Below are 18,842 nucleotides of genomic sequence, written 5' to 3'. Positions count from 1 at the left end.
GGAATGAGTTGATAAAAAACGCTCGCTTAAAGATTCATCAAATGTCGTTCGATATATCTAATTAATCTTGTTCTTCTTTTAGTTAGAAACGTTGTGCCTTGATGTCGTTTTATACGGCGCACATTTTGTGCTTTCAATTCTCTCTCTGCTTCTCCTCCCTTCAACTTCACTGACGTGAATTTGACTATCCTAAAAACCAGAGCTTTATCATGAGGAAGTGAAAGCTGAGGATTCAGCCAAGAGTTAACAAGGTATTACAACTCTAATTGAACTTAAATATATTGAATTTGCAATTTCATTTCTCAAATTTTTCTTAAAAAAATGAAAAATTTGCTTCCAAAATCTTAGTTGTGTATCAAGAAAGAGTTCGGTTCTAAACTGTTCAATAGTTTGGTTTCTGCTATGTATTTTTAGGGTTAATGTGTTTTTTGCTATTCCATTCCTGATATTTGTAATTGTCGTTGTGAAGGTTTCTTACTCAGAACATTTTAGAGAAAGATGGTTTTCTTGTGCTGGAATCGACCCTCTCCTCAAGAGCAGAAGGATTGTTTAACCAAGTAAATTGAAGTCGATAAGATTTTCAATTTTTCTTCTTCTTGTTGTTAGAAATTGAATCTAGTTATGTAGTTGCTTATAATTTTTCGTTATGTAACTTAGGTCAGCTGCCTTCAACTATAACTCTAAGTACAGGGGAGCTACTGCTAAAACTGCATCTTCCCTCAAAGAAGATCATGAACTCTCTAAAGATGGTTTCTTGCTAAACCATGCCCGTGTTTTAGTTGGTTCTGGTCTTGACACTTTCGAAAAGGGCAAGTTAGCTCTTCAAACATGGAGGTTAGTGGACTATATGTATTTTTCTTTTTACACATTGAGAGAGCTTTTAATAATGAATTGGGAATTTTATTTCGTTGCAGGCATTTTGGACTGAATTGGGCATTTGTCGATCCGAAAACTCCAATTCAAAGTGGGGTGAAGTTCTGTGTTTGTGTAAAGGAGTTTCTGCCTTGGGTCATGATGCCTCTTCAGGTGGTTTATGTTAATGAAAGTAGAAATGCTAAAAAGAGTATGGCTTCATTTTCTTTTGGTGGCGGTACCCTTCAAGGTCATCTTCTGGTTAGTGCTTGTTTGCTTGCAATTTGAGATTTGAATACGTTTGGATGATTATCAATTGCCATTATCTTGATAATTCAATTCATTGCTGAGGTTACATAGGTTGATTTGCAGTTCCTATAAAGCTTAGAATTTTTTTTTTCTGCATTTTCTTCATCATATAGCATGCGCAAATCCCTTTTTCATATAATATGGCAGCCTATGCTTATCCTTTGCAACATTTACTTAAGAAATATAATAACTTGATTTTTCATTTTAGCACTATTGCCATATTTTCATCCATGATGCAATGAATCTAATTCTATTTGCAAATTTGACTCGTGGGATTACCAACGTACTAGAAATGCTTTAAAGACATGTATGAATTCAGGTAGTATTGTTTAATGTTATATATTGCAAAATTTTCACAATATTCAGATGATTGTATTGCATTGCTTTTATAACATTTTATCTGTATTTAATTAATTTTCATGTAGCTCAACTTTTTACTCTTCTATGCGTTCATTTGGATCTTGTCCTTAGGTTTCTTTATCTCATATCTATATAGTTCATTTTATTCATCAACAACAGTGAGAATTTTACTTCACATTTATGACTCACAGTTCTTGTTTTGATATGTTTGATTTCTGTAAGTGCATGCATTCGGATTCATAATGGAATTTTTAGGTCATCTCCACTGGCATAAATGCGTATTAATTTTTCAGATTATGTTCATCAAAATTTTTCCACTTCAGACATGTACACTTACTATCACTAGCATATTTGCTATTTTGCTGCAAAACAGGCTGGGGAAGAGCGTTTTTCAATTGAAATGGATGAGAAGAGTCAAGTCTGGTATGAGGTGCTTTCCTTATCAAAACCTGCCCACTTCCTGTCATTTATTGGGTACCCTTACGTGCAATTCAGGCAGAAGGTTTTCACCAATCAGTCTGCCAAGGCAGTTCTGAAACATGTGAATGCTTCATAATCCTTTGTACCATCTAATGTAAGTGCAACACTGGCGCATTTTCTTTAACTCATAAGTTGTTTATTCAATCATGTATCAAGACCTCGGGCATAGTTGTAAGTAATTAGCAATTTGCTGATTCCATAAAGTGGTGCTAGAGTTGAGGCCATTCGGAATTCTGTTTTAATTGATCCATCGTGCACTTTGATAAGCATAGACATGCTTAATCAAAGTTCAACTATATGCAGCAGTCGAGCAAGAAAAGATTTGCTAAAACCAAACTGAATTGAGCCAAGCCACCAAGTTAGAAATAACAGATGTCAAATGGTAGAAAGTATATATAAAAGTTCATTTGTTTCTGCAATATAACCACAATCTCCAAAATTTGGAGGCAGAAATCTTGTGTTTAATTTAAAGAACCAAGAAATGTAAGAATTTGTTGCTGCAAGAGGATATAACTCTCATACATCGTGAGTACTACATAAAGGTTGCCTCCCATAATCTCTGCATAGAACATGAAAATCCATGTGCTTGTACGCAGAGGTAGAAACGGGCAGGATTGGGTTGTGTCAATTTGGGTTTTAGATCGTCTGATCAGGTCATGTCATGTCAGGTCGTCCGCGATATTAAGGTTTTAGGGGAAATGATATTCAGAAATTAATTATAAAATGAATGCTCTTTTCAAAATTAATCAAAATTATGTGTTTTTTATGCCATCATCAGTGTCGAACAAATTTCAATTCTAAAACGTCAATTTCACAAATAGAATAACAGATACAAATAATATCAATTTGCAGTGGATAACTATGGATACAACTAAATACCAGCTAGCCTTTCAAGCTTCATCCATTTCAGCTCCCATTGAATTTGGAGAAACCATACTACAATTCTGACCCGACATTAGAAGCAAACTTCACATTTTGGTTCTTAGCAAAATAAAGTTGTAAATGATGAATAGTTTTCTGTTTAAAATATCCAGAGTCTTAGATCTATTTTATTTTTCTTGGAAATGCTAAGCTAAACATAACAATAATGGTGTTTGAGGATCAACCATTAAAGGATCAAACTTTAACCATTAGAATATTAGCTCTCGCAATCAGTTATAATTTATAATTAGTGATAAAGCTGGGAATTGAACTTAGGAGGGGCAAAGGATTACCAGTTGTTCATGATTGATGGAGGCAAAAATTGAAAATTTGGGAGGAAGAAACAAACACACAAGTGATGCAATAGATAAATAAAATGATCAAAGATCACAAGTCTAAAGCAACCATGTATTTCAAACTCAAAAACCAAGAAAGCAACAATGTCTCACTGAATACATTAGAACTTCAACATTAAAAAGATTTGAAATGATACAAATGACCATTCTAACTGAAATAAGATAAAGAACATTGAGCCAGATTTGTTCCTTCTGAGCCAGTATCTGGTGGCCAAAATACCTCAGAATACTCGGGCAATGCTCCTATTTTCTCAATACTATGATCTTCTAACCGAAACACACGAATGCAATCATTACTCAATCCTCTTCCTAAATAATTGTCATCTTCTGTGAAATAAATACAGTTCCCTTTACCTCCAGCAAAATCGCTACACGAAATGGAGAAATTACAATCAACACCCAAAACAAAAGCTCTATCTTCCAAAGATTTCACATCAACCCATTTACCCCAATCTTCATCCAATTTATGTACTCTAAAATCAATGGCATTAGGATTACATTTCCTATACCTCCTATGACGAATGGGAATATTATTTCCAACATCATCAAAAATATGATAATCTTTCCATGTTATTCTTTTTCCATCAAGATACCTATCAACTACATAAAGATCACCACATGACTCCACCAAATGCTTCTGTTCACCACAACCAAACAAAGGAGGTGAATATTGAATCAATTTCAAAGATGAATCAATCCAAGAAACTTTACCCCATGTATCAACAACATAAATTTGACCCTTATATTCAATAATATCATCATATTGAAAGTTTGTATCATCTAAAAGGGTCCAATTGTCATGTCCATATTTCCAGTAACCTAATTTTCCTTCATGGAAAATAGCTAAAATGCCAATCTCATTTTTGCTGTAATGTTTTTCACTAATTGGAAATAGAACTACTTTATTAACCCCATAAACAGGATGCCCAGATGGGTGTTTAAGCATGAATCCTTTACTTAATTGGGTAAAATTAGTGTCCAATAAATTCAACAGAGGGTACCTGATTTTCTTATCTGAAAGTGGGTTTTGAAGCTTCAATTTTCCGTATCTGGACTCCCCAATTTTGGTTAACCAACCTTTTGTCATTGAACAACTAGAGGAATTCGAATTCTGATTTGCAAACTCAATCCTACAAACAGTGGATTGGACGAGAATAGCATCTGCTCTGATGGGTTGAGGAATTTTAAGGATTAAATAAGGAATTTCTTGGTCAAAAGAAGGAACAGCAACGTAGCATCGCCAAGACTTGCAGACTGAGCGACAGCGGAGAACGTCAACAGGAGAATCGAGACATTTTCCGATCGATTCTATTAGCTCTTTTGGAAGATCGGCCCACTGACTCATTTGCTCTCTCTCTCTCTCTCTCTCTCTCTCTCTATTGATCGAGCTTCCACTGATTCTGGTAAAGATTGGATCTTTGTGTCAGTTTATTGGTGGTGGTGGTGGTGGTGGTGTTCCAGTGGGATGCATCTTTATGCTGCTTCTTTTTTCTTTTTTTTTTTTTTTTTTTTTTTTGGCATTGACTTGACCTACAGTTTCTATGGAGTCAACTAAGTCCTTGCCATTGTTTGAGTGCCGATTGTTTCGAAATAAATATTTTTTTTATGAGGAAAGAATTTAGAGGAAATTTTCTTTCCTTATCTTGAAATGTGGTAAATGTGGATATTTTTGAAGGAAAGAAAATATATGAAACATCAAAATATAGGACTTTTTTTGTCTGAAAAGAATGGAAAAATATCCTAATTTTTTTACTCAAATCAGCAAAATTAACAGCACTCTAAATTAGGAAAAAAATAAAAATAAATTAAGAAAATTACATTTCAATATTTAAATTATAATATAATAAATCATGATTTTTTTACATGTATAGAAATTTATAAATTTTATTTATGTTTTATTAGTTGATTAACAATAAATTAATTAAATAAACTATATATATATATATATATATATATATATATATATATATATTATTAATATTAAATCAAATATTAATCGAAAAATTCTATCCAATTTTAATTAGGAATGAAATTCCTATCGTAGAAGTTTGGATTGGATCCAATATTAAATCAATTATATTTATAATTTTATTGTAAAGAACTTAACTATTTTATATTAAAAATGTAAAAATAATTAAATTTATAAATTATAAATTGAATTATTTTCTTTTCCTCATATTTTCTTTTATTTGCTTTGTTAATATTGTTAGTTACTTTTTGTCTTATCATTCTATTAAATTATCATTCTATTAAATGTATTAATTATTTTATCCTTAATTTGCTAAGTAAATTTTTTGATCAATTTTCAATTAGTATAAATTTTTTAATTTTTTTAAAAAATTATTTAAATCATGATTGTAATCTTTTTAACATTTAATGCTTCTTTTTTTTTTTTTTAAGTTGTTGCATATTTTTAATCTAAAAATTTATTATACCTTGATTTTAATGTTACGTCTATATTATTGTGATAATAAAGGATAAATATTTAAATAATAACTCAATTGAAAATTTAATCTATCAAATAACTATATTTTCTTCGACTACTATCAAAGATTTTTTTTTATTTTTTATTATCAATAATTCATTGAAGACTTTCTACTATCAATAGTTTCTTTGCTATTGCTATATCGATAACTTCTTACTTTATTATTATTAATGGCTGAGGTACTAATTTTAAATTTTGATTTTTTTTTATTTTGGTATACTATCACAAAAAATTTTCTATTTGATTATCAATAATTTATATATGTATTTATTTTTATATATGGCGAGATTTTGGATCAAATAATTATTTATTTTCAACTTTAACTATTCCATTTTGTCAAAAAAATATATTGTAAAAAATTATTAAAATTTTTCATCAAATATTAGATATGTATGATAGTGGTTTGCACCTATTTTTATACATGTAATAATTATAAATAAAAGAATTGAATTTTTATATTGTCTTTATAAAAATTAATAAAAAATATTTAAAAAATAAATTATAAATAATCATCGTTGAACACTAGTCAAAATAAAGGACTTTTCTTGTCTTCAAAGAATGGAAAAATATCCTAATTTTTTTATTTGGACCCGAAAAATTAGGTAAAAGATAAAGAATAAAATAAGAAAATTACATTATTTTATGTGAAATAAATTATCTTCATTATTTTATTTCCTTTAACATTTTCTTTCTTCTTCTATTCAAACAAAGCTTTAGTGACAGGGAAATTTTACCACCTGCAACTGAACAATATATTGAAAATTTAAGTCTCGAGGATGTATCATACAAATGCCTCCCCATTGTAACGAGGGACTCAACTGTTTATCTAAAAATTCTCGAACTACGGGTATGTATCTTTCTACTAAGATACCTATATTTGATGAAAGAATAGCATCATGGGGCACCAGAGACGAGCCTTCCAACTTCCTCGAGGGCGAAGAAGAAGAAAAATCCTCAGAACCAACCATTTCCGGCTGCCAAAGCAAAGCCCAAGGCATCTCTTGGTGCTACATGGCTTGAGTCATAGAACCTCGTGAGCCTTATCGTAGTACCTGTTTATATATCGTTCCTGCAAAGCCAACGTAACTATTAACATATGGAACAACTTTCTTAACGCAAAATTATTGCATATGAAAAAAGTTAGCAGTATGAAGTACATAGAAGAGAAATTTCCAACATTTCACCTTTACATTTGATACATCGGGCGTATCTGGAGTTTGCACAGGATAGAAATTGTAAAACTTCATATTTCGATAGGCCTCTTTTGTTTCCTCACTCATTTCTTCCAAGGTCTTTTCCCTCAATTTCCTTGCCTGCAGAAAACCAAAATTAGTTCAAAGCTAGTTTACATATCTCTTACAAACAGTCTTAAACAAAAGAAAACAACATACTGGGCTGCATAATACCTCCCAGATAGCTGTCTTTGCTTTTTAAACTTTCTCTTTGACGAACTCCTGACAAAGGGTGAAACAAGAATTGGGTTCAATATTAGTAAATAAGAGAACCTACAAAAAAATGAATACATTTAATAAGTTTTCACCTTGAACTCATCCTTCTGATCTGCAGACAAGTCCTCATTCTTGATCAGCTTATCAGTAAATTTCTGTGGGTTGATAGAAAATTTTAGCACAACTTAATTGCTTTCCTTTTTGTTTATCATTTTCCCTTTCAAGATAAGTTGGAAATGGTTAGGAAGCGAATTTTACATAATTTGGCAATGGAGGGGTAGAATATATTCATTCAGAATCCATCAATTTAAGTGAACTCAACATGCATACTTGGCAGTATTGTTTAATGAATTGAAAGATTTTAAATTTCTTTTGCCCTAATAAAAAAATTTTTATATGACAACTAAAGATTCTAAAAATTTGTAGAATTGATTTGGGATTTCATATTTTCAGGTTTTTAATGAAGGAAAAGATTAGGTGTAGAGATATAAGTATATTATAATTTCCATTTACTTATATTCTAGGGCAAGTTCTTGTGAATGCAAATGCCTAACAAAAAAGAACAACAAACATTGCCTAATTAGAGTACCTTGTAGAAATAAATGAACTCAGCAACAACACAACACCACAATCTTTCAGAACTCATCAACAACGAAACATCAGACTAGATCTAGAGGTAGACAACAACTTAGTAGTGTGATTCTCCATGTCAAAAAATCCTGAAAACTTGTCATCATATTTGAAATAAACACAGTTCCCCTTGGCACCAGGCAAGTCATTTACGAAACAAGAGAAACAACTTTCATCACCAATAAATAACATGCGATCTTCCAATCCTTCAACCTTAACCCATTTATTCTTCCCCTCCTCCAATTTGTAAACTTTGATTGGAATTATATTATCAGAATCATACTGAGAGTCATCAGAATCATAGTCAGAATCAGATAAATACAATAACAAGAACAAATCCTCAAGTGATTCCACCAAGTGCGTTGGGTCGTCCCCACAAAAATACTAATAAGACACAATTCAGGAGCAACGAATGTAGTCTGAAAGTTTTTGGGATCAACTGTTATAACAGATCCATTACAATCAAGAGCATAGAATTTCCCATTGTGAAAAATAATATCAGCAAAACCTCTATCAATATTAGTCCATTTCTCGTCTCCTATTCTCCACAAACACAAATCCCCCATGTCAACCAATAGTACCATATCTGCAAATTCGTTCCCAATCTTATAAAAACTCGAAGAAACCACCACTTTCTTTATATTAATATGCTATTTTAAGTCTTGGATAACACTTCCACCGTTGTCAGGAGCATCAATTAAATAAGCCTTGCCGATCTCAAAAACTTTATAATCCAACAAGTAAAGAACTTCAGGAAACTCATCAAAAACTCCATCACCAAACGTAGAAACCTTCAACCAGGTTTTCTTAAATCGATCAAAAGGGAACCGGGAGAGTGGGTTTGTAATAATAACCTTGCCAGATCTTGATTCTTTAGCTCAAACAATCCAACTCTTGGTACGGTTGGTGACGGGTTGGATAGAGTAAATTGTGTAGAGATATTTTAGGCTTGATTTTAGTAAATCTTTGTGAAATAGTCAAGCATAATTAGTGTCCTTGATTATAGGGTCAATAGCTAATAATGAGCTTGTATCAATTCAAGCATAATTAGTGTCCTTGATTATATGGTCAATAGTTAAAAATTAGCTTGTATCAATTCTCCTATATATATTCTTGTATATATACCCTTAAAAAAAAAAGATTAGAATACTATTTGATTATTCTGCTCTTGATTCAAACTAATTGTGTATTCAGTGAGCACGAGATAGTCGTAGTTGAGATCATTGGTTTCATAAGGTAACTCAATGAAATTCATTTGATTTTTGGATCAACCATAGAATTCAAACTATATAGCTTTACTAACTTGCACTTAAAATTTATTAAATTTACTAGCTTTTGTATTCCTTCAAGTTTAGAATTCATTTGCAAATTCTATCAATTTCGATATAATTTGGTCCAAGCACAACTTATTCCATAGAATTAAACATATGGAACTTCAAATGTATTTTTATTTATACCAAACATGAAAAATGGGATTTATAAATGAATTCCATACAATTTTATGGAATTCATTTACCCCAAACAAGCTCCTCGTGAGCTTTGAGCCTTTTAAGGATAGATAATAGTATAGCCTAGCTAGAAAATAATGCTTGCCTGAGCATTTGCAGATCCTTGAACAGCTTATCCTTGTCAGATTGCATTAATTATATAGAAATTTGCAGAAAGGTTGAAGGGCAATCTTAGAGCCAGGTTGATCCCATTCCAGTGATTCCCACCATTTTTCATCTTGAACATAGATCTGTTCGAGATTAGGTGGAGGAAATGCTTCACCATCAACAATTGGAAGCTCAAGCGGGAGCCTTCTTATATTTGGACATCCACTAATTGTCATGTAAAGGAGAGAAGGACAAAGCACCAACCCCAGACAGATGCTCTTTAATTCTGGTAGCTTACACAAAGAGAGACTCCTCAAGTTGGGGAGAACAAACCTCATGGCAATATCTTTATTTTCCATTGGTAAATGGTTGCTGCTGCTTGCTTCCTGCTCATCCGTTGTTGTAGCTGCTAAAAACTGCTTCATTTGTGGGCAGTCATAAATAAGAACCTCTTCAAGGTTTTGAAGTAGTAGAAGCAACCCAGGTTTGAACAGACTCCTTATATTTGAACAACCTTGGATTTTGAGAACTGTGAGACTGGAAAAGGCACTAGGAAGAACTGATTGTGGTGTAGCATGCAAAGAAGATGATGTCATTGCCAAGCTCTCTTTTCCTGAATTAAAATGAATTTCATTCTTCTGTGTTGAAAAATAGCTCAATGTTTTGAAATTGTGGCACCTCTCAATACTCAGGTACTCAACATCAATTGGGACCAAAAGTGAATCTTCTATGCCTTCTTCACTGATGCCATAATCAATTATTCTTACAACTTTTTTGAAGTCTCCAGGTTTATGCAAGTCCTCCTTTCCCAGTTGTAGAAAGTACTTTCTCAAGACTCGGCCATGCAGAGACCCAACAAATATATTAAAACTAGATAAACTGTAAAATTGACATTCAATTTTTTCTATCATTTTCAAGCCTACCAATTCCTCACCTTTTACTTTCAAATTTTTTGATCTCCACCACAGTCGCAAGTATTCAAGGCAAGAGAGTTTTGGTAATATTCCGATTGGTAACTCTAGATCTTGCACATAGAGATTAAGATACCTGAGATTGATCAAACTTTCCATGCCTTCAGGTACATGTTGGATTCCAGTATATCTGAGATCCAACTCCCTTAGTGCACCTAGCTTTGCTACAGAAGGCACGGACTGCAATAGTTTGCAATGCTTAAGATATAATGCAACAAGATTCACCAATGTGGAGATGGAGTTTGGTAAATTCTTAATTCCAGTATAAGAAAGATCTAGAAGCCTCAAAACATGCATGCATGAAAAGAAAGAATCTGGAATTCTAACCAGATCTTTATTCTGTGCCAGTAACATGGTTTGAAGTTTTGGACATTTTGGTGACAATCTAGAAGGAATTTCTGATATGTGATTGTCAATCAAGGATACGCTCTCAAGTTCCTCCATCCATCTGTCCTCATTTGGCAATTCTCTTAACCGAACTCCAGCTTCTACAAGGAATTGATGATCCATGCTTTTCATTTGAATTACCATGTCCCTAATTAGGTCATGCATCTTCACATATTTCTTATCATAAATGCTTTCCAAAAGACAAGCATTTTCAAGCTTGTTTAGCATAGCATATCCCTTGGCAAACTCTGCTTGCCTACTTTTCATTTTATCTACTATTCCTACACCAATCAAATGCCTTATCAGCTCTGTCCTTTTGATCAAAAAGTCTTCCGGGTATAATGCACAATATATGAGACACTGCCTGAACTTGTCATCTTTCAAACGCGCATAACTAAATTTTAGCTGCTCAAACACCTTACCCATGTCACTAAGCCCCTTTGTAGATTCCCTCAACTCCTCTAGAGCATTTTCCCATTCATATATGTCATCTACGCCCTTCATACTACCAGCTATAGTGATAATTGCAAGAGGCAAGCAGGCACATTCATCAGCAACTTGTTTTGCTGTTGCTTCTAATTCTGGGGTAATAAAAACTTGATATCCAACTTTTTCCACAAATAAGTTCCATGCCTCCTCTTCAGTAAGAAGCTCCATTTTGATATCCTTGCAATCCATGCTCCGACAAATGTCAAGCGATCGAGTTGTCAATACTAATTTGCATCCATTATCAGGTGTAGGCTCAGGAATTCCTACATCCTCAAGATTGAATGCTTCCCACATATCATCAAGGATTAACAACCAGTTTTTCTTTACTCGCAGCCATGCAAATAACTTGACAGCCATTCTTGTTTCATCCTCATATTGTGCAAAATCTTGATTCAATGCAGCTGCAATGTCTTTCTGTAAGTTCCCAAGGTTTAGTGCTTTTGACACTGTCACCCAAATCACATTATCAAATTTGTCATGGCCTCTTTGGAGTCTGTTGTTGATATGCTTCATAATGGTTGTTTTTCCAACACCACCCATGCCATAAATTCCAACCTTTCTAACATCATTATCCATCAAGCATGTCCAAATTTCTTCCATCTTCCTTTTCGCTGTTTCACCTACTAATGTTGTTGCAGGTAAGATCTCTCCAACATCTGCAGGTGTATCAATCACCAAACTGTCACCAAAATCACCCTTTTGATGAAGATCCTCCACTTCTTGTATCTTCTTAAAAGCAAGTTTTGCCAAGCGTGCACGTGAAAGATATTTCCGCTTCGCAACTTCTTGCTCAATTGCAAAAGTTTCACCATTGATAGTCTCTATATTTTGCAACCAAAGCTCAACCTCTTTTCTAGGTAATTTCCCTGGAATAAGCTCTGCACTTAATCTTGAAGCTACATCTTCCTTCCGACTGTTTAGTTCATTCACTTTCCTTCTCAAATTACTCACATATTGGTCCATGTGTCTATGATATTCCCAGCGGGTTCCTACTGGAGTCCATAACTTGTTTACAAGTTCTATAACTGACCCAGCAAGCTCCATCTACAGATCGATGCAAAAGAGACAATATTTTACAAGTCCTTGATCAAAAATCAAAAATAAGAATTTAACCATAAAATTTGTTTATTTACTATTAGCAATCCATTAAGAATCCAAAGATTTCATGAAGAAGGGCCAAGGGAATCATCTAGGGGGGAAAAAGCTACTTTTACATTAAGAAACAAAGATTTCAAGAATCAAAGACACAACTTTCTTCTTCAACAACTACTTCTAAGTTATATTTTGATACATAAGGGCAAATATTTTGTAAGTCCTTGCTGAAAAATCAAACATAAGAATTTAATCATAAAATTTGTTTACTTACTATTAGCAATCAATCAAGAATCAGAAGATTTCATGAAGAGCAGCCAAAATGACCTTTTTGGGGTGGAGAAAAAGCTACTTTTACATCATGAAACAAAGATTTCAAGAATCAAACACTCAACTCACTTCTTCAACTACTAGTTGTAAGTTAATAGCATTGCAATTAGCCATTTAAAATTCTTCAACTAGTAACCACAAGAATCAAAGCAAAATAATGACAGGCAGATCCAAATCTGCAAGTTTTCAGAATAAATGTACCTGATTGATGGATCTTAACTTTGATTTATTTTAAGTACCACAAAAACTCCCTTGCCAGTGTCTCCTCTCTTTTAAGAATTTGAGAATAGAAAATTGAATTTTCTTGTACGCGGAAATAAACTGTTCACTGAATCAGTAAGAGGAAGATCAATAGCAAATTCCTTGTTGTGTAATGGAAACAATATAATACAATATTCTGACTGAAAATAACCACCCACTATTTTAAGAGTAGAAATATTTGTCGTGGGGCCTTTGAAAAGTAAAGCTATAAAATTCGTCTTAGCACTTTGTTGTTGTACCCCTCCTCTGTTATGAAGCTTAGCTGGCGCGTGGGTTTGTAGACATTGGGTCGGTAGTAGCCACTTTGTACCACGTGAAAATCTTCTATAGATTTCATATTTAGCTAATATTTTACACCAGATACCATTTAAGCTGATATTGGGTCCACAAGTTTCAGGCCAGCTGTAAGCCTTTGGTTATTAAAAAAAACAAAAACAACTTGGCCACTAACTCTGTGGCATAGATTAAAAGAAGAACTAAAAAATTATAGGATTAATCACATTAATGGTGTTTGAACTTCTGCAATATTCTTGTCAGTACAACAGTACGTTTTGAAGCAAATAAATATATACAATCTATCAAACCTGGAAAAAAAACAAGCACTTACTAATTGATTTTCCTTCTCGTTCAGAAAACAGACTGAGTTGCAAGAATCTTGCAGACCAAATTTGCATTTCATTGAATAATATGTTGTGTATAGAAAAGGTAAGGGATGTAGAAGTGGAAATCTCTGCAGAAATTTATGTTGAATAAAAAGGAAAAGGGATCAAATTTTAGTGTTTGTACATTGATCAGTTCCGTATGAGTTGAGTAGCCATATGATTGTATATCATCAGAACTGCAAAGGCGGAACAGCAAACTGCCGTCCACTGATCACGTGCAACTCAGATAGTTCCTCGTTGAAGCACAAATGGATATCATCAGAACAAGCTCGATTTTTATATGGCCAAGCAAATATCTGATGTTGGAAAGCATGACGGGGAAAATCTTCAGCTAGAATCAGATGATCACATCAAAGACTGCTCTAACAGCGAATATATTGTTGTTGTTTCATTAGGTGATCCTTTCAGGCATATTCCGGCAAATAACACACGTCAACTTCTGGTAAGCATAAATTCAACACAAAAGTTTCAGTGATGCTAGCCATTGACAATCTCACTAATACAGATATTAGAAGCAGCAGTCCTTGAAAATAAACTTCTTAGAATCTCTCTCCACATCCCCATTTTTGGAACAAAACCTTGTTTTACCATTTGCTTCAAAACCAACTCAACCTCCCCAGTCAACTTGTCATTGCAAAGCCCATGAATCAACTTCTTGTAAGATGCAAAATTAGGACTATTAGCCTCACAAATCATCATAGCCATGAATTCTTTTGCCCCCAAAAACTTCCCGGCATCAAGCAAACCATATAGAACTTCTTGATAAGACCCTGCATTTGGTTCGCATCCTTTGAGCTTCATTTTCTGCAGCAGCTCCATCCCATCTTCAATCCTTCCTTGTTTCCTTAACCCTGAAATCAAAATATTGAAAGTGATTGTATCCGCCTCAATACCCTCATTTTCCATTCTCTCAAGCAAACCAAATGCCTTATTCACCTCCCCTTTTGCACAGAAGTAGTGCATCAGCGTTGAGAAAGTTCTCACATTAGGCCTGCATCTTTGTTTGGGAAATTCGTCGAGCACATCGAATGCAAACTGTAAATCCCCATTTTCACATAACCCTTTAATGAGAATATTAAGACAACAAGCATCAATTTCTACACCCAACATGGGAGCTTTCACATATATCTCATGAACTACATAAAATAGCTTTGCAGATACTAGCATATTCAACACAAGATTAAAAGTTTTCACATTTGGCCAACAATTATACCCTTTGGGCATATCTAGAAGGGTTTCTATTGATTTCTTGATTCGACCAGCTAAATGGCCATAAATCTTGATTACATTGTAAAAGAAATCGTTTGACAAACGAGATGACTTTTCAAATTTGATTCTTTCCATAATTTCTTCAATGGCATCAAAGTTTTTGGCACAGGCAAGCTGGTTTATAACAACAGTGAAAATAGCTTCATTGGGTTTATAGTCTTTTCTCTTTGAGTATTGATTCCAGATAGAGATAACTGAATCTGGGTCTTTAATGTCTTCGAAAATTTTTAAAACTTCATTTGGAGACAACCAGTCTTTATGGTTCAGTTTGTAATGAGTATGAGGAGGATGTTGAGCTGACTGTGAAGAAGATGGTAAAGTAGAGCAAGAGAAAAACGAAGGGAATATAGAAATTGAGGGATGGACAGTGCGTCTTGAATGAGCTTGAAGAGAGTGAAAGATTGATTTGTGAACTAGAAATGAACGGAAAAGCATTCTGTTCGTCTTCGATTTGCGGGCTGGTGGTTTCGTGCGAGAACTTATGAGTTAGGATTCCTACCTCGTGCAAACCGCAAAGCAAGCACCGAACGAGTAACTATTTTTCTCTTAAGCAAATAATATTTTGTGCTAAGCAAGCAGCCGTCAAGGATATTGAGAATTAAGCCATTTTGACAACTTCCAACTGGAAGTTAGTTGCCTTTTTCTTTTTCATTTGCGCTATCATCTGGATCAGATTATATATCGGGTCGAGCCGTAAATTGATATCAGATCACCTTAGTTAGGTGGAATTTGCGGGTCTTCCTCAAGTCGGACTTCATCATATCGGGTTGTCATCCTATTACCTTGTTGAATTTAACGGAAAAATTAAAAAAATTATTGAATCACTTCGATTTTCAAAAATTAGTATAAAATTTAAATATAAGAATTAATGTTATCGTGTACTTAAATTTGTAAATTTTGGTAATTTATGTACTTTCTATATTAACAATTTAAGTTTTTAAGATTTTTGACTTTTATATGCAAAACAACCGTTTGATATATAGCTAGCATAATTTTTTGGATGATATACTTTTTGTAACTAGTCTCCGTCTGTTTTCAAAAAAAAAAAAATTTACTGAAAAATATTTTTCAAATAATTTATTTTCTGTTGTTCAATTACAATATTAAAAATTCATTAAAAATATTAAAAATTTTAATTCATAACAATAATAAGAATAAATTTCATATTTTAAATTTTTATTATTAAATATGAGAATAGTGAAAAAAATAATAAATTATGAAAGCTGCTGGTAACCGATGGTGGTAGCTAATGGTGGTGGCTGTAGTGGTGGCTAGTGAGTGGTGGTGGTAGCTATCGATTATTAATAAATTAAAAAATTATGAAATTTATAAGGTTATAATAAGTTTGTCAAAATCCGGAAAATATTTTACGCTCTTGAAAATAGAAAGTCATTTTCTTTAAAAATGAATTTTTTTTATTAGAAAAATATTTTCCATTAATTTATTTTCCTAAACGCCACCAAACAATAGAAAATTGTAAAAAATATGTTCATGCAAGTTATTTTACGGACATAAACGGAGCCTAAAAAAAATTATTTTCGTAATTGCAAGATAATCAAGCCAAATAAGAAAAAGTATTTTTATTAGATGAAATTGTAACTCACACATAACCAATGGATGATTAAGAGCAGGCCAAGAAGCAATTCCAACCTGCCTTCCTCTCAAAAGAGGTGCTAGAGAGAGAGAGAGATCAACATTTTGTAATTTCTTGAAATTATTTAAATTTATTATCTAGCCATTATATAAATAACCTAGATGTGAACTTGAACATCAGCCAATTGACTAAAATTCATTGGTGTCATATACTTAGCATCTCCATTGTAGAGGCTGTCAGCTAACAATTGAGAAGCTGCTTGAGATGGATGATACAAATCCCAAAACAAATATTCACTTCTATTGCTACAAAGAATTGGATTTATAGGTTCATAACATCCTACTTCTCCATTGTAATTTCCCAATCCACAACAGGCTGTCTTGATGTTCTTGAACCCTAAAATATATAAATGGAACTTTTTAAAATATAAAAATTTCAAAAAACAGTGCATGAGGAAACTAATTAGGACTTGAAAATTCATAATTTTAGCAAAATTAGTGTTGAGTAGTACAGGTACCGACCCAGTCCGAAGAAGTAAGGGGTCAAACTATAATTTTGATTAATGAAAGGGCCAAATTTAAATATTTTTTCAATTTTTTTTAACGAGAAAAATTGAAATTTTTTTATATTGGGGGCCAAGGCCCCTTTTTTTGGGCCCTATATATGTGGGTTCCTCCCTACAGTAGTACTTTAAAGTCTAATGCTTCCAGTGAGCATTCGGTCAACCGAACCAAGCCAAAATCGAATTAGCTCGATTTTGGTTTATTGAAAAATATTTTTGTGGTATCAAATTTGAAACCAAACAGTATAATAAATGATAATTGGTTTGGTTCGGTTTGAATTCGATTACTCCAAATCTAATTAGTTATTTTGAACTTAAAATAAAGTTAGTTATATATAGTAACCAGATAAAAATCAAAAACCAAACGGTTATCTATATACAAACCGATTAGTAATCGAATTTTTAAAATATCTATCTGAATCCGACCGAAATAAATTGGCTCAGTTCTATTCTCGGTTAGAAACCGAAAATTGCTGACCTTTACTAACGCGTGTGTGTGTATATATAATGGCAGGGATAAGCATAATTACCAAAAGAAGGATAGTTGTCAAACAAATCCATAGTCATAGCATAGGTATTTCCAAGAGAATACTTGAGGTTTGGCAACTCTGAAGTCATCCTTTGCAATAGAGTGAGAGTTGAGTTATAGAAAACTTGAGCAAAGTCATTCAAAAGCTGCATACAACCTTCACCACCTTCTTTTTCATAGATGGCTCTTGCATATGGACAACAACCAATTGGTGGAACTCCTATTATACCGAATTTCCTTGCACCCATATTATACACATCCTGTCATAATACAAGCATGCAAAAGAAAAAAAAAAAAAAAAAAAAAAAAAGAAGATAAAACCCGTAAGTTGGTGAACAAAACCATTAGAAAGGTGAATGTTATTTGTCCTTAACAAAGTTCCCAGTACTATAAAAGGGAAAAAGATCAGGATAGAACCTTCAAATGAACATGGTATGCAGATTGGACACCAGCCACGAACTCTTCTTTGGGTGTATTGTTTTTTGCACGCATGTAATCAAAGAATTCGTTAGCTCCAAAGCAGAAAATGTATAAAGCTTTGGAAAGAATCTTAGCTGTTGCCTTTGGACCTCTAACTTGTGTGATATTTCCTATGACTGTATTAAATTGTTGAATTTGCAGTGATAGAGGCACAACTGCATTCTGCAGGTTTCCACCAAATCAAGAATCTATTGTTAGGTTTATCATCACTAAGTAAAGTTGATTCAAATTAACGAGTTTATATAAATAAACTAAAATGCCTTGCTTTTGGCTTCTTAGAAATTTCTTGCGGGTGTAGGATGGTTCCATGCAGGAAGCTAATCAAACAAAAGTTTTTTAAAAAATGTTACCGTATTGTCTTTTTCTTTTGATTTTAGTAATCTTTGTGAAATAGTCAAGCATAATTAGTGTCCTTGATTATAGGGTCAATAGCTAATAATGAGCTTGTATCAATTCAAGCATAATTAGTGTCCTTGATTATATGGTCAATAGTTAAGAATTAGCTTGTATCAATTCTCCTATATATATTCTTGTACATATACCTTTAAAAAAAAAAAAAAAAATTAGAATACAATTTGATTATTCTGCTCTTGATTCAAACTAATTGTGTATTCAGTGAGCACAAGATAGTCGTAGTTGAGATCATTGATTTCATAAGGTAACTCAATGAAATTCATTTGATTTTTGGATCAACCATAGAATTCAAACTATATAGCTTTACTAACTTGCACTTAAAATTTATTAAATTTACTAGCTTTTGTATTCCTTCAAGTTTAGAAT

The 18,842-nt window shown here is 33.0% G+C and overlaps 5 protein-coding genes and 1 non-coding gene across 8 annotated transcripts; 1 reads left to right on the top strand and 5 right to left on the bottom strand.

The window, feature by feature from the left end:
• Positions 1–64: 64 nt before the first annotated feature.
• On the top strand, positions 65–2,225 carry LOC105628525 (outer envelope protein). Its single transcript, XM_012209949.4, has 5 exons — positions 65–251; positions 470–557; positions 658–834; positions 915–1,113; positions 1,895–2,225. Exons 2-5 carry the CDS (start codon positions 499–501, stop codon positions 2,075–2,077), a joined length of 618 nt encoding a protein of 205 aa, XP_012065339.1. The 5' UTR covers positions 65–251; positions 470–498; the 3' UTR covers positions 2,078–2,225.
• A 1,089-nt stretch (positions 2,226–3,314) lies between these two features.
• On the bottom strand, positions 3,315–4,804 carry LOC105628526 (putative F-box protein At1g65770). The gene has a single exon (XM_012209950.4). It carries the CDS (start codon positions 4,621–4,623, stop codon positions 3,427–3,429), a length of 1,197 nt encoding a protein of 398 aa, XP_012065340.1. The 5' UTR covers positions 4,624–4,804; the 3' UTR covers positions 3,315–3,426.
• Positions 4,805–6,367: 1,563 nt separating this feature from the next.
• LOC105628598 (uncharacterized) lies at positions 6,368–7,927 on the bottom strand. Of its 2 annotated transcripts, XR_016320427.1 has the most exons (5): positions 7,801–7,927; positions 7,304–7,428; positions 7,170–7,217; positions 6,948–7,076; positions 6,368–6,832 (listed from the first exon to the last, which is right to left on the bottom strand). It is a non-coding gene; the product is annotated as an uncharacterized LOC105628598 (transcript). The 2 variants fall into 2 exon arrangements; XR_016320426.1 differs by having other exon boundaries at positions 6,369–6,832; positions 7,304–7,852.
• Positions 7,928–9,260: 1,333 nt separating this feature from the next.
• On the bottom strand, positions 9,261–13,365 carry LOC105628531 (disease resistance protein SUMM2). Of its 2 annotated transcripts, none has more exons than XM_089720122.1 (2): positions 12,907–13,365; positions 9,261–12,327 (listed from the first exon to the last, which is right to left on the bottom strand). In XM_089720122.1, the coding sequence occupies exon 2, from the start codon at positions 12,325–12,327 to the stop codon at positions 9,481–9,483; it is 2,847 nt and encodes a 948-aa protein (XP_089576248.1). In that variant the 5' UTR covers positions 12,907–13,365; the 3' UTR covers positions 9,261–9,480. The 2 variants fall into 2 exon arrangements, with proteins under 2 accessions (XP_089576248.1, XP_089576249.1); XM_089720123.1 differs by lacking the exon at positions 12,907–13,365 and adding an exon at positions 12,650–12,895.
• A 316-nt stretch (positions 13,366–13,681) lies between these two features.
• On the bottom strand, positions 13,682–15,527 carry LOC105628530 (uncharacterized). The gene has a single exon (XM_089720124.1). The coding sequence runs from the start codon at positions 15,330–15,332 to the stop codon at positions 14,106–14,108; it is 1,227 nt and encodes a 408-aa protein (XP_089576250.1). The 5' UTR covers positions 15,333–15,527; the 3' UTR covers positions 13,682–14,105.
• A 2,009-nt stretch (positions 15,528–17,536) lies between these two features.
• LOC149496620 (GDSL esterase/lipase At1g29670-like) lies at positions 17,537–18,739 on the bottom strand. Its single transcript, XM_089720389.1, has 3 exons — positions 18,635–18,739; positions 18,000–18,224; positions 17,537–17,842 (listed from the first exon to the last, which is right to left on the bottom strand). The coding sequence occupies exons 1-3, from the start codon at positions 18,737–18,739 to the stop codon at positions 17,537–17,539; spliced, it is 636 nt and encodes a 211-aa protein (XP_089576515.1).
• Positions 18,740–18,842: the final 103 nt, after the last annotated feature.

The sequence above is a fragment of the Jatropha curcas genome, chromosome 4, assembly GCF_041381405.1.
Source record: "Jatropha curcas cultivar XTBG-Jc1 chromosome 4, XTBG_Jcur_1.0, whole genome shotgun sequence".
Classification (NCBI taxonomy): domain Eukaryota; kingdom Viridiplantae; phylum Streptophyta; class Magnoliopsida; order Malpighiales; family Euphorbiaceae; genus Jatropha; species Jatropha curcas.
The sequence above is the reverse complement of the archived record's forward strand: the minus strand, read 5'-3'. Positions and strand labels throughout refer to the sequence as shown.